Here is a 14,011-nt window from a genome sequence, read left to right on the forward strand (position 1 = left end):
ATAATAATCAAGAAACAAAAACAAAATTAAAACTTCAATTCATTCTCAAACAACAACTTAGATATAAATTATACAATTTCACATTTCTTTAACAAACTTATTTTTATCCTTCTCTTAAAGAAATACATTGAACCGGCATTTTTATAATCACTTTCCAGATTATCCTGAACCGAAGTACATCGGTTATCATTTATTCTGAGTCAGTTTTTACTGTCAACTTTTACAGTAAAGCTTATTAACTACACATGGGCACAAGAACACTTGATAAGTGTTTGAGAGAAAAAAAAAGAAGAACAAGATTGCATTTTTTCATTTCGATTGCACAGAAAGCTATTTTAAATGTACAGAGCATAATGTAAATACAGAACCACGTCAAAGGACCCCAGGTTGAACTAAAGAAAAAGAAAAGTCTTTCGGGTGGTGATGATGAGGTTTTCACGCTTGGTGGTAAAAAAAAGGTCTCAGCCCTTCTTGAACACAGCAGTACTCTCCGGGCCCATCAAACATGCTGTTTATGAACTGATACTTGTGATGAAATGTTTAGAATTCAGCTCGTGTTTAAAGATGGATRCATTCAGATTTATTTGACATCCCTCACACAGCTTTAGTCTGCCTATACCAGGATGGCCACCAGTGTTACTTACAGTATTTTAGTCTATAAGGCTTAGATTTAGACATGCAAAATGTTAAAGTTTAGACATTTCCTGTAGGTTTTAGGCTTTAGTTTGTTTAGGATGCTTAGTTTGCTTGGCGGAGGTAGTTCATAAGCTGCTTCTGGCCCTTGGACCATATGTTGCCCATGTATGTGATATTGAGGCTCAAAAATGCCCTTCTGAGACACTCAAGCACACAGTAGCAGAGCAAAAAATAAATAAAAAAATGCAAGGACACATTCACTGAGTGACATAGATTTCGGTAACATCTGTGCAACTTAGAATTCCCTAAATCCCACTGGAACACGTCATGGCTGAAAAATGACAGAGTCAAGATCCTGTGGGAGTTTCAGGCAAACAAACAGCTGATGGCTGATCAAACAGACATAGTGGGAGGATGAAGATTATTAGCCTGTGTGTGTATTCATTTTTTTTTATTTTAGATCTGCAAAAATTAAAATAAAATAAAAACTTGTACTTGTTTTTCAATTCATGTTAAGTGCAATTTAGGTCAAATATGCCTTAATGGTTACAGTGTTTTTTTTTTGTTTCATCAGCAGTGCACAGGGATTATTTACGAGCATTTAGTACTGTGAACTAAACACTGACTAGACTGACATTACAAATGCACACATACACACACACACACACTCTACTCACATATTTCCCTGCTTACACATATCACAGTGTCACCTTGAGCTTGCTACGCAGGCTAACTTCAATTAAGCAAATTAGGAGTAAATCTAGAGCAGCCCTCGCGAGCTATAGGAGAGAGAGCAGAGGGGGAGGAGGGGCTTGTTCAGCAGAATACAGTGAGCCTAACAACTCTGATGAAAATCAATGATCTATGGCTCACTGGGTGTTTAAAGTTAAGCAACACGCCGTTCTAATTGGACAGTAAAGAAAACAAAAAGGAACGAAAGAGAGTTAATGTGACGGTGCACTCGCTGTTCTTTCAAACTGATGATGTTTGCAGCAAAATGAGTCGCATTTGCTTTGTTTTAGTTTGTAAATGGAACGACCTGAAAAATCCAAACTTGAAAAATTAAACCCCTTACACAACAATTTCTTTAAAAAATTGAGCACTTCACTTTTCCAGCTTCGAGACAACTTCGAACCAGAGAAGCAATGAAAGGAGAACACCATTATTGACTGTGAGAAAAAAAACAACATTTAAATATATTTTAACGGATGTGTCAAACTCATGCTGTGTCGCCTTGAGCGTGTTTACTAAATTTCTGCACATTAAAGCTTGATCATTATCACACAGATGATTTTTAGTGTTAAAGACACTGAAAGAAAGTTATTCCAGTAGCTTTAAAGCAAGCTATTTAAACTGAAACGGATGCATTTTGTTGCAAAATTGGTTAAAAGTTTTCAGAAGAAAACTCACTTGGTAAAAAGTGTCTGAACTTCAGTTTTTTTTACTTCTGTGTCTCGAATATTTATTATGTCGTGCCTGAAAGAAGGAAAATAAATGTCTTAATTTATTTTGGCTGCTAGAGATGATGGATACCTGGTAATGATATCTCTTATCTGGATGAGGTAAGAGATCAAAAGGAGACCCCATATGTGAATTAGCTTGAATGTGAACAGGTTTCCTGATACAACACCAATCATAGTGAATAATTGAGGCCACACAGGCAGCGGGACACGACGATGGCAAACACACATGCTTTTCCCGTGCCGCACTCGTCTAACKCCCCCCATGTCAACACGTATCTGTTCTGTTTTCTTCCCCAAAGGAGGCAGTCTTCAATCACACAGCCGGAGCCCCAGCATACAGCACTGTAAGCTGTCACAGCGCATTTACACACTTTACTCGCGTTCAAATCACGGCTTCGGTGCAATTTGGGAATTGTCGTGGCGTCTCAAACCCATCAAGCTGACACTTTCTGAGGGCAAATGCATTACTAAAGTACCACCCGGACTGAGTTCTGGGAAAGGAATTAAAAATAATAATTTAATAAAAAATAAGAAAAGGGGAACAATTTGGAGCATGAACAGACAGTTCAGGAGTTCAGCTCAAAGTGTCGCTCACATCAAATTCATGAAAGCAAAATCAATCAGGAGGAGTTTGTTTATTAATCTCAGATGAAATCACTCCGGTAGTGTCTGACTGCGCACACAGTCGGGAGAAATTGAAAGTAAAAATGTCTTCAACTGAAGCAGGTCTTACTATTAGACTGGCTTTGATACTACAATGGAAATAATGCAAGGGAAGAAAACACTGATAAATCGTGTATGTGTGTGTGTGTGTGTGGGAGGGCGGGGGGGTATGTAAATTTCTGTAAAATTGACAAAGTTAGACATTTTAAGGCCAGTTGACTGTACCAATCAGGCTGACCCCCAAAGAGGTATCATTTTACTTTACTTATGTTTTTTTTTTTTTTTTACCAGAGACCATGTACAGAAAAAACATTAAAGGAGACACGTCATGCATTTAAACCCTTCTTTTTCACATTTAAATCATTCAGTTGGGCTCTATATAAAGTAGAACTGCAATGCTTTGGTCTGAATTGCTCCTTATTGTAGCTMCACAATCCCCTCTTTCAAACATCMTAGAAAATAGAGAAAACTGAAGTAGTTGAAAAACATGACCCAAACACCCAAGCACCAGGAGAGACAAAATTCAAATTTTCTGCACTCCTAGTGACTCCAAACACACAACAAAATACAATTAACAGCTATAAACAGTGGATTTTGCATAYRACCCCTTTAAACACAAATTAAGTAAAAACGTACGGTACTGGATTATAGCTATCAGCTAACCGCTATCTGCAGTTCCTGTTGTAGGTAATRAAGATATTAAATACACAGGATTTAAAAAAGAATGAAAACAAGTAAAACATCATACTTTAAAACAGCAGCGCATACAAAAGTGCATAAACTCCAATCATATACAAAATCTAACATTTTCAAAAGTTATCGCTGACAGTTTCTATAATTTGTGCTGTTTCTTTTATTAAATTTCATCCAGTGGTTTGTGATATTAGAGTAACAGAAATGCACTCTAAAGACAGATTGTTGGAAAGTGTGAAGCAACTTTCACATTTACTTTTAAAGAACGCTTGTTTTTTGAGTGCACACACAAACACACACAGATACAGACAGAAACGTGATCAGCCACCTTTTGTCAGAGAGGTAGAATATAGGTATGTGAGAGTGGCAGTATGGTTTAAGGCTTACACGACACCTCATACAAAACACATCCTCACTGTCATACTCATGTACTGGTATACTTATCTTATAGCTGCATGTTAAGTTGACCATTTGACATTTTCCTTTTTAACTTCATGATGTAACCAAATAAACGCACACACACATACGCCCCACACACATTATTCCTAGATCCAGCTGTTGGATGAGTGTTTTAATCAGCGGAATAACAAATTGACTCGATATGGTGTTGCACCTGCGCTAACTCTAATCACATCAGAGGGATGCATCCAAACAGACTCTGCAAGTCATTATCGCAGCTACGCGACATGTGTGAGAATGTCATTGCTTTAGGTCCAGGTTACATATTAATGAGTGTGTGTGTGTGTGTGTGTGTGTGTTGGCCTGCACGTCTCTAATGGGATCAATATTTAGCCTTCTCACCTGACGTCAGTCTGCTTCACTACAAAATGTCAACAATACAGTTAAAACGCACAAAGGAAATGCGATGAAGGACAACTGGAAGCACCGTCTTTGATTTACAGTGTGAACATGCATACCACAAGGACATTTCTTTCACCATCACTTTGACAACTTGGAGGCTGCATATAGGCCACCGGCTTTTGATCGCTACGCTGTCGATTCTTTGAATGCAAATCAYCCTTCCTGCAACAGCTGAGCTTTTCACGACTGCCTTTCACTGTTTGTCGAAGCACCTAAAAAGCAATCTAGGGCGGAAACAATAAAGACAATGCAATGCGGAACTGTGGGATTTGAATAAAACATTAATAATAAAACCTAATTCAATAATGTAAATGTCACTCAAAGCMGAGAAGCCTGGAGACATCCCTAGACTTCAAATTGGACAGCTAAAAGTGACACACGTCTGATTTTTCTTCTTCAATAATGCCTACATTTTGCACAAAATTATAATAATATTATTTTATTTTGCGTTTATCTGCTTTGTAAAACTCAATTGTTAATTGAAAAGCAAATATTTGGAGATATTGTCTAAAATTAAGGGAGAAACTCAGAACCCATTTTGACACAGATCCTTTTGCCCAAAAGATTTAAAGTCTGAAGTGACGTTCAGGCACGGCACTGAGACATGACAGTCTTTTCAACAGGCTGCCGTGTAAATCAACATTTGTGAGCCTGTTAAAATATGTATACGCAACTCAACGACGTGAGTGTCTGAGGGAATTTGCACAAGTTCTCTCAACAAAGAAATGACACTTCTTTAATTTTTTTTTAAGTTTGAAAAGGATGGGTAGGAAAACAAACGTTCAAACTTTTCCGATTATCCACACCAGAGTCTCAAACATCTTTTGAAGCATGTGTAGCCAAAACTGTACATGCTTTTTTGTGTGGCTTCAGAAGTGATAAACTTCCTAAAGCCAAATCATTTAAGGCAACACTGAGGATTTGAGAAAGTTTGATTCTGGGAATGTAGAGCAGGAAAAGATGAGGAAAAGCAAACCTCTGTGGCCCACTTCTCATCGTAGCTCCAGGCTGTATCAGCCCATGGCTACATTAGCTCTTAGTTAACATAACAGTTGAATATCCAGCTACACACTGAGGAATACTTTCCCTGCAACCCTAGGTGAGCTGTTTTTACAATGAAAACAATACATTGGTGAGGAGGATTCTCTGTATCATATCCTATCATTGTTGTTTTTCCATGATCTAAGAAGTTTGGCATTCTCCACAGACTTTTCTAATGTTCATCAGCAAGCCAACCATGGATGGTATGGCTAACAGATTACAGGTAAAATACAAAATATATATATAAATAAATACACCAATAAAAATTGTTATGAGTTTAAATTCTGTTAGGTTTTTTATTATTTCCAGGGAATACATTTAAATCCCCACAAACAATTTTGATTTGTAATAAAAATCCAGTATTTGTATAGTAAGATTTAAATGACCAAACTGTTTTTTTTTAATTCCATCCATTACAGCTTCTTTAAATGCTAAAGAAAAAAACTTGTTAGCTTATTTTATCATCTCATTTGATATAGAAAACATCTGAATCTTATTTAAAAGTGGAAAGGAGATGAAGTCATAATGTGCGTTGCTGATGAGCCTCAGTAACGTAAACCTTTTCCTAGAATTATCTCTGATTTTGAGTATGTTAAAGTCATTTTGTGCTGCTAAGAGTAAATTAAAAAAAGTCACTGATGATGAAGAAGTTAAGAAACTAACATTCAGTTCTGTTTTCTACTGAAGTGGCTAAGAAAAAAATGTTAATTAGCTATGAAGCTAAATAAGCTATCATCCATGTTGGATTTCAATAAAATTTGATCAGTGGTTCAGGAGATAATTTGATAACAAACAGTTAACGGCAAAGGTTTAGTAAATAAATTTTGTTCTGGCTTTTAGTTTAGATTAATTAGGTGAAGGCACCACATCCAAAAAATCCTGAAGGTGCCCCTGCTTAGAAGAAAACTGAACACTTTATTCAGTATTTTCATATTATATTATACTAGTTCAGGGCTGTCAAAGGTTAAAAAAAACAGAATATATACATATATATGGAGAACCCATATTTTACCCATTCTTCACTTTTTTATCAGTCATCACTAACTCCCTACTATCACTCATTATCATCACTATCACTAGCTAAGCCCTGATGCCCAGCTGACTTTTCTTGAGCATCAGGACCAATAAATGTCTGCTGGATTGATCGAAGATATTACCAACATAACAAGACTACTTGAAATATAATGGCCTATGATTTATTGTAGTCTAAGTGGTCTTTCTCAGTATTTCTATTGTTCACTGATCTTGTGATGACCATRAATTTACAATATGCCCTAAACAACTGCCCTATAAAATTCAGGCAGTATTTCAAGTGCCCACACATTTCTGCTTCTACCCTTGTCAACTTCTTTGGTTCCTGTTTGATTTTTGTGACACCTTTTARACCCTGGTGCATGTGTAGTTTGCACACTGGTGATAATCACYGTCTGCACGTTTGCTGCAGATGACTGTAAAGGGGTCCTCATGAGTCCTCAAAGACTGATGAAGATCATCAAATTTGCATTAAATAGGCCTTGAATTGTCTTCAAGTTGTCTATGGATTAGGGCCAGTAAATGGTCCTTGACTATATTGTACATTTTAACCTTGGTTTAGTTTCTTAGTTTCTCCTCCCTTTTTTTGAAGTGTAATGTGAGGTTTGGATCCTTGCACAAGGACACCCTGATGAGCTGGGGATCCAACCTCTGGCTGTTTCAGTTACAAACAGCACCATTAATTAGACAGTTTCTTACAATTTAAAGACTCAAATTTACAGACTTTGCATTATTTTTTTCAACAATCTCTGCCTCAAGCTAATGAAATCATCTGTAGCCAGCATCCTGTCAATCATCCAGTTACATGGAAAACATATTGGGGCTAACTGTGTGTCACGTGTGAAATATTACCAGTTTTTGGGTTGATAGAGAAGAAATTCTGCGGGTTGCCGGCGCTGATGCGGTAACTCAGGCGGCTGGGTGCGGATGTGAGGTCGGGGTCCTGAGCCTGAATACGAATGACTGACACATCCTTTGGAGAGTTCTCCATGATGACTGGGTGGTAGATTGGATCCGAAGTGAGGGGAGCGTTATCATTAACATCTTCCACCTGAGGGAGGAAAAAGTGAGGAGAATAATAAGAAATCATAAGTCAAAGAAGAGATAAGCATTAAGTTAGTGGACTTGAATGAGAATTGTTGTTTATAAATTTTTATGTCCTCTACATTCGATTTGGAAATGTATGTTTTTAAAGTGAGAGTTTGGATATTTCGAAGTGGGGTTCTGTGGACTATGAACAATTAATATATTATGTGTTGTAGAAAGGTCTTTGAGTGTGGACTTTTGTGTACTTGATAAATTCTTGTTCATTTTTTGGTTTAAATTTTAATTAAATAATTTAATTTAATTTAATTTAATTTAATTTAATTTAATTTAATTTAATTTAATTTAATTTAAACTGAAACCATGAGTCAAACGCATCTGGTCTGTAGTTATGATAAGAGTTTGTCCGAAATGTTTGTTTGTTTTTTTATCAATTCGTTTATTTATTTATTTATTTATTTACCTTTATACACTAAACGTGCCTTGGGTGGCCAATCAGACACCGGGGGGACACTTTCCCATCCCCCAGGCTCCACCCACGTGTGGAATGTTCCCCATTAAGGACACATCAAATTACAAAGTAAGAGCTACGTATAACAGGTGAGATTTTAATCAGTCCACCTTTAAGTAGGATCTCACCTCAAAAGATTTGAACAATCCTTAAAAACCTGAATTGACAGTTTACCTCCCGATAAAGCATGACCCTCTAAATCAGCATGTATGCAGGAAGAAAATGTATTTGCAGACTCCTAGAGTGCTCTCTAATCAACCTTAGCCTGCATCTGGCTCGATCCATTATCAATCACAACATGGAAATTTATTTACCAGAAAATGTCATAGGTGTCACACTTTAAAAGCACTGTGAATTAATTCCCCTTTCTAACAGCGCAGATCGAGAATATTTATAGCAAAGAGCGAGTTGATTGAGCATTTGCTGAGAGGCACAGAGAGCCAAGACAGTTCAACCGGTGAATGAGAAGCACCTGCTCCTGATTAATCTCTCAGTTTTTGTCTGTGATGAAAAGGCCAGGCGCCAAGGCAGCCAATCAGATCACCTCACTTGAATATCCCAAGGCCAGAAAAGCCGGCGTGTTTCTTAATATGCAGCGGCGTTCGTACCCAAGGGGAGAGCAGAGGTGTTAGCGGTGATGTGTTGGAGCTTTTAAACAATAGATTTTTTTTTTCACACAAGTAAAGCAGAAGAAGCCAAAAGCAAAGACTTGTGCAGTGTGTTGCTTCCTCACACACTTTATTGTGTTTGCCATTTTACTCTCATTTAGGTTGAAATGCTTCCAACRAATATAAAATAATAATAAACATTGCCTGAAGTTAGACGTTGACAGGCTTTGAACATCYATCACCAACATACAAACAAAGACCCAAGCCTTTCAGCAAACCTTATAAATAATTTCATCACTTTAGATCATCATAAAAGGATCTACATGTTTGGGAACTGCACAACAAGAGAACTGTGTCTCTAATAAACTATTAACTTATGCATACATGTGCTGAAGGTGGCCTATCATAGATAACATATAAAAAATGATGCACATATTTGCCTTTATAAATGTTTTGCATCAAGTAACATACTGTGTGAAAAAAAATTGTTTTTTTTTTATGTAGTTTGAGCCCCATTTACTTGGGGTTAATGGATGTGGGGAACCATTTTCTGCCTGCAATTTCCATAATTGCAAAACTGAAATTACATGAATACAAATAATCTAAATTTGGTACGTTAAATATTAATACAAAAACAGTTCAACATATTGGTGAAACTTTAATYATGCTTTGTATAAAGGACAATCAGTGAAGAAAGCAGAATTTGACAAACTGCCTGAATGAAAATAACTAGAAGCAGCAAGAAGTATAACCAGCAAGTACAGTTGCCTTGAGTCTTTCACACAACTGTCACAAGATATTTGAACCCAAGGATGCAAACTGGGCACAAGGAGCTCAAAAGTAAAACTTATTCCAATTCTAAACAAAACAAAAAGGTTGACGAGGCAGCAAAATTATAGTAGATAAAGGGAGGTGCACAAAGAGARCTGGACTTGGCATGAGAATGCATAATGTTCTACAGAGGAAGTGAACACAGACTGAGAAACTACATGGATTGAGGTTGAACAAGAAGATGAAAAATAGCTGAGCTTAATKAAACAAGGTGGAGATGAAGGTGGGAAGAGGCAGTACCAAGGAGACTGACAGAAAAAAAATACTGTGTGACTTTAAACACAAAAAAGCTAGAATTAGAAGAAAACAGAGACTGAACACAATGAGAAATAAACATTGTTTGTTAGCGGATTATGGGTTAGCAATTTGTTTTTATTAAATCACATTATCGTTTTTTCTCCTTTTTCTTTTAATCCTTAAAATTGTGTCATGAAATGAGTCTTTGCAATTGTGACTTTGTTGTGAACATCAAACAGCAACTCTTATAGAAGGTAAAACATCTGCAGGATCTCATAACTTGGGTTCAACAAGCGCAGTGACTTTTATATAAAATCCAGTTTTCTCTGCTGAAAGTCAAATGGACGCTGCAGAATCAGKTATTAATACTGATCCGTAACTCCTAATCTTCATAAAATCAATTCACTGGGTGCAACTCCAGTTGTGCGTGAACTGTCTCCTAAAAGTCTCAGAAAAGTTTTATGACTTGGCTGATTTATTAGACTCATTCAGCTCTTTGGTCCAAGACAACTTCAATAATGTGCCTTCCCTGTTCTGAAATGTTAATATCCAGGGAGAGAGCCCTCTGTGATAGAGGGAGCATAATTAACAAATAGGATGGTATTTATACAGCCTGAGCATAATTAATTTGAGGCTAATGTGCTTTAACATTAATAACAAAACAACATTATGGGTGGGTCATTTCAAACACTGCAAYATTATAATTTGCAATTCTCCCTTGAAATAAATATGAATCCCCAAAAAGGAAAAAAAATACCTCTTTAATAGTCAAACTGCACAACTGCATTATAACTTTTAATCTTTTTTACTTTCATTTTCAGAAGTTATTTTGGCCTACTGCCTTGAAAGATGGGAAATTGTAATTATAATTTGTGTCTCTGTGTGTTGTCTGTCTGTTAGCAAAATATCTCATTAATCACTGTACAGATTTGAATCAGGAAGTTATCACTGGATTCACAATCTACTTTTAATTAACTTCTGGATTTCACATGATTCAAAATCCCTGTCCCAGCTAATCAACCTCAKAAGACACAAAAGTAGCAATAACTCAGCCAAATTTGCAGATATTTAGTTAAATCTTGGTGTGCTAGTAGCTGAGGGTCATTCCTGACACATACTCTGAGCAAYAACAGATAAGATATTGTATGAAACTTTAGCATGCAAGTAGGTGGGCAACTGAACATAAATGATTTATTGCAAATGGATAGTTTTTGTTATGTCACGTACTTTTTTCTCTTGTGCTTGTAAAAAAAATACCAATTTGAAGAAAAAATAATTACCTCAATGAAGACTTCAACCGAAGCTGACATGGGTACAGCTCCTCTGTCTGTGGCATACACAGTGAGCCAGTAGGAGTTTTTGGTCTCACAGTCYAATGTGCCGGCAGAATAAATCACTCCTGTTGAAGCAGAAAAGAAACATTAATGCAGCTGTGACTTGGCTTGAGAATACCACAAAGTGTGCGGTTGTGTTTGCACATGCATGTATGTGAGTGTGTGTATGACAGATGTAGATTGGGAGCTATCAGGAGACTACACCCTTAAAAGGTCTCGTGGGAAAGTCTGTGAATACTAAGTTTCCCGAGGCAAAGACATAAATTTCGTTTAAACTTTGTGTCCTGGCTTCAGTGACATTCACAGGCATTAGTGGCGCCGCTGTAGTCACCTTCAATGTTTCAGATTCTCTACAGCTAATCACAGCTGACCAAACTGCTCCTGCTGCTATTTGCTCAGTGCTAAATGTACCCTGAAAAAAATGAAAAAAAAAAAACACAAAGACACCCGGACACTCATACACAATGACTGAAGCGTGTTTAGTGGCCTTAAGGAAGATGAGTAGCTGACAGCTTTGGTGACCTCTTTGGGGACAAACGGAACACACACACACACTGGATAACAAATGGGCGCTTCTGTTTTTATAAATCAGTCATGCAGGGCTGTCGRAAAATGACACACGCACACTCGCGCCCTCCTGAGTTCGCAGCTTAGTTTGCAAAGTTCATAAAAGTCAAGCTTGCACATGCATTTGCCAAGAAAGTCCCGTTTTTGTGTGCCACACATTCAAATAGGCTAAAACCCACAGTAAAGAATGAACACTGATTACAGGAAAAAAGTTAAAAACATATTAACTCAGTGCACGCAAATATTCATCACATCTCCAGCGTCCAGCCTGAAGCGGATGACTCGTTTATTTTAACTCAGTCAAACAATCTCACTGGGCACTGAAACAAATGTGTTTGTCCAAGACTTCAGGTTCAGTGAGCTATTATTAATTTTATATCCAAATAACTTCAAGCAAGTGTTGGAGGAAGTAATCACTTTTGCACATAAGTACAAGTGTGTCTGTGTGCCCAGTCTTTAGAAAACATATTATTGTTTTAAAAAACAACAGAAAGAAGTAAAATAAAGAAAGGTTTGCATGAAGCGTCTATGGAAGTGGTTCCCAACCTTTTTCGACTTATGTACCGTCATACCACCAGTAACCCTTCAGTCAAACGTAATGATGATTCTCCAAAACCATAATGTACTACAACTGATTATTAAATGAAAATTATTTATTTAACCCCCCAGAACATTTRATTCTCAGGCATTTTTTTCAACTCAAATTAAACATAAAAAATTTTCCTTGAAAGAAACAAGTAATTAAATAAATAAACCAGGTAATGATAGGTGCAGAAAATAGCAGCATACAACTTACGTTGTATTGTCCAAAAAATGACAGAAATTGACTCAAATGAGCAAATTCTGTAAGATTCCACATTTTATACTGGATTCCATTTTGTGTTAAGTCTGTGATTCCGACTGCAATTTCAGCATTGCGGAAATCATAGGGCCCTATATGTCTCAGTCCTATTTTTATTTATTTTATACACACCTGGGAATTTTTTCCCCTGTAATATGCTCTTATACCCCTGGTCGGGACAGTGTCAAGGTTGAAGGAACTGTCCAAGGTCCTGAAAGTGCTGGATTGTTTCAGGACCTTGGACAGTGTGAAGGGCTGAATGAACTGTCCAAGGTCCTGAAAGTGCTGGAATGTTTCAGGAMCTTGGACAGTGTGAAGGGCTGAAGGAGCTGTCCAACATCCTAAAAGTCCTGGAATGTTTCAGGACTTACGTTAACACTCAATAAAAAATTAATATGTGGCCACAATATAATAACACATAGCCAAAAGATAATTTGAGCAGTGTCTCTGTTTTTGGATAAAGATCACTCCACTAGTCACATGTGTCATTTAGTTGCAACTTATACAGTACTGAACCACAAGCGACTGAAATATGTTTTAAATTCCTGCAATAAAATAAAACGAAATTAATTCAAACATGTTCATGTTAACAATATTTTTTACATACTGCAACAAACCTAGTAATTTGCAGATTTATTTACAATTAATTACTTTATTTTTATTTAGAATAAAAAGAGTTACAGGTAATTTTCCTAAAACTAATTGGCTTTTTGTTAACGAAAAAAGTTATAAATATATATATTAGTTCCTTTTCATGGTTGCAAGAAGCTGCTTATTTTCAGCAGCCACTAAATAAGTGCAACACCCAGTGCAGGTCCATCACAGGGCCACATAAAGATAAACGAGACAGACAACCACTCACCAGTGACAATTTAGGGAAGACATTGAACCCCGAATGCATGCAGGTAGGTGTGAATACAGAAAGACAACTTACACATGTACAGGGAGAATAATCTAAACGCCACACAAAAAGGCTTCATTTGAGAGTCAAACCAGCTGCCTTCAGTGCTACCCATCTACATCACTGTGCAGACTCCAGAATAAAGCTCTCTGGTCTCAATGAAAACACAAGGAGAGGAGGAAGTTTCCTCCATGCACTTGTTACACACGCAAGGATTTGACCTCTGCGTTTACCCCATGTGAACATGTGCAAACCTCACTATAATTGAGCAATTAAACACACATAAAAGTAAGGTGAATGCACCTGGAGCAGTGGGCAGCTATGGTTGTGGCGCTCAGTGTGGGTGGTGTGGGGAGGGGGTTTCAGTACCTTGCTCAAGGGCATGTCAGCCGTGACGAGAATTGAAACTCGTCACTGGAACTCATCTTTTGACTGAACTCATTCTGGCCACAGGGAAGCAAAGCTTCAGGTCCCCAGCTGTCTCTATGGACTCAGTGCCAAAGCTGCTTCCAAGTTTAAGAATAGCAATAAATATATATATGATAAATTCACAGTCAACCCTTGAAGGAATGCATAACTTCTGCTGCCCTCCATGCCTTAGTTTTCTACTAAACTCATCATATAGCTGTTTTGATCAAACCTTGTAAATTATGTGACATGCAATCTTACAGTGGTTTGCAAAAGTATTCATACCCCTTGAACTTTTCCATATTTTGTCACATTACAACCACAAACATAAATATATTTC

The 14,011-nt window shown here is 37.1% G+C and overlaps 1 protein-coding gene across 1 annotated transcript in view; it reads right to left on the reverse strand.

Moving 5' to 3' along the window:
• Positions 1 to 14,011, reverse strand: part of LOC106514122 (protocadherin Fat 3) — a 93,590-nt gene that overhangs the window by 65,951 nt on the left and 13,628 nt on the right. Inside the window, 2 exon segments of the mRNA XM_074559731.1 lie at positions 7,242 to 7,440; positions 10,901 to 11,019. Coding sequence (XP_074415832.1) covers positions 7,242 to 7,440; positions 10,901 to 11,019 — 318 coding nt within the window.

This window comes from Austrofundulus limnaeus, unplaced genomic scaffold (assembly GCF_001266775.1).
Source record: "Austrofundulus limnaeus strain Quisiro unplaced genomic scaffold, Austrofundulus_limnaeus-1.0 Scaffold17, whole genome shotgun sequence".
Classification (NCBI taxonomy): Eukaryota; Metazoa; Chordata; class Actinopteri; order Cyprinodontiformes; family Rivulidae; genus Austrofundulus; species Austrofundulus limnaeus.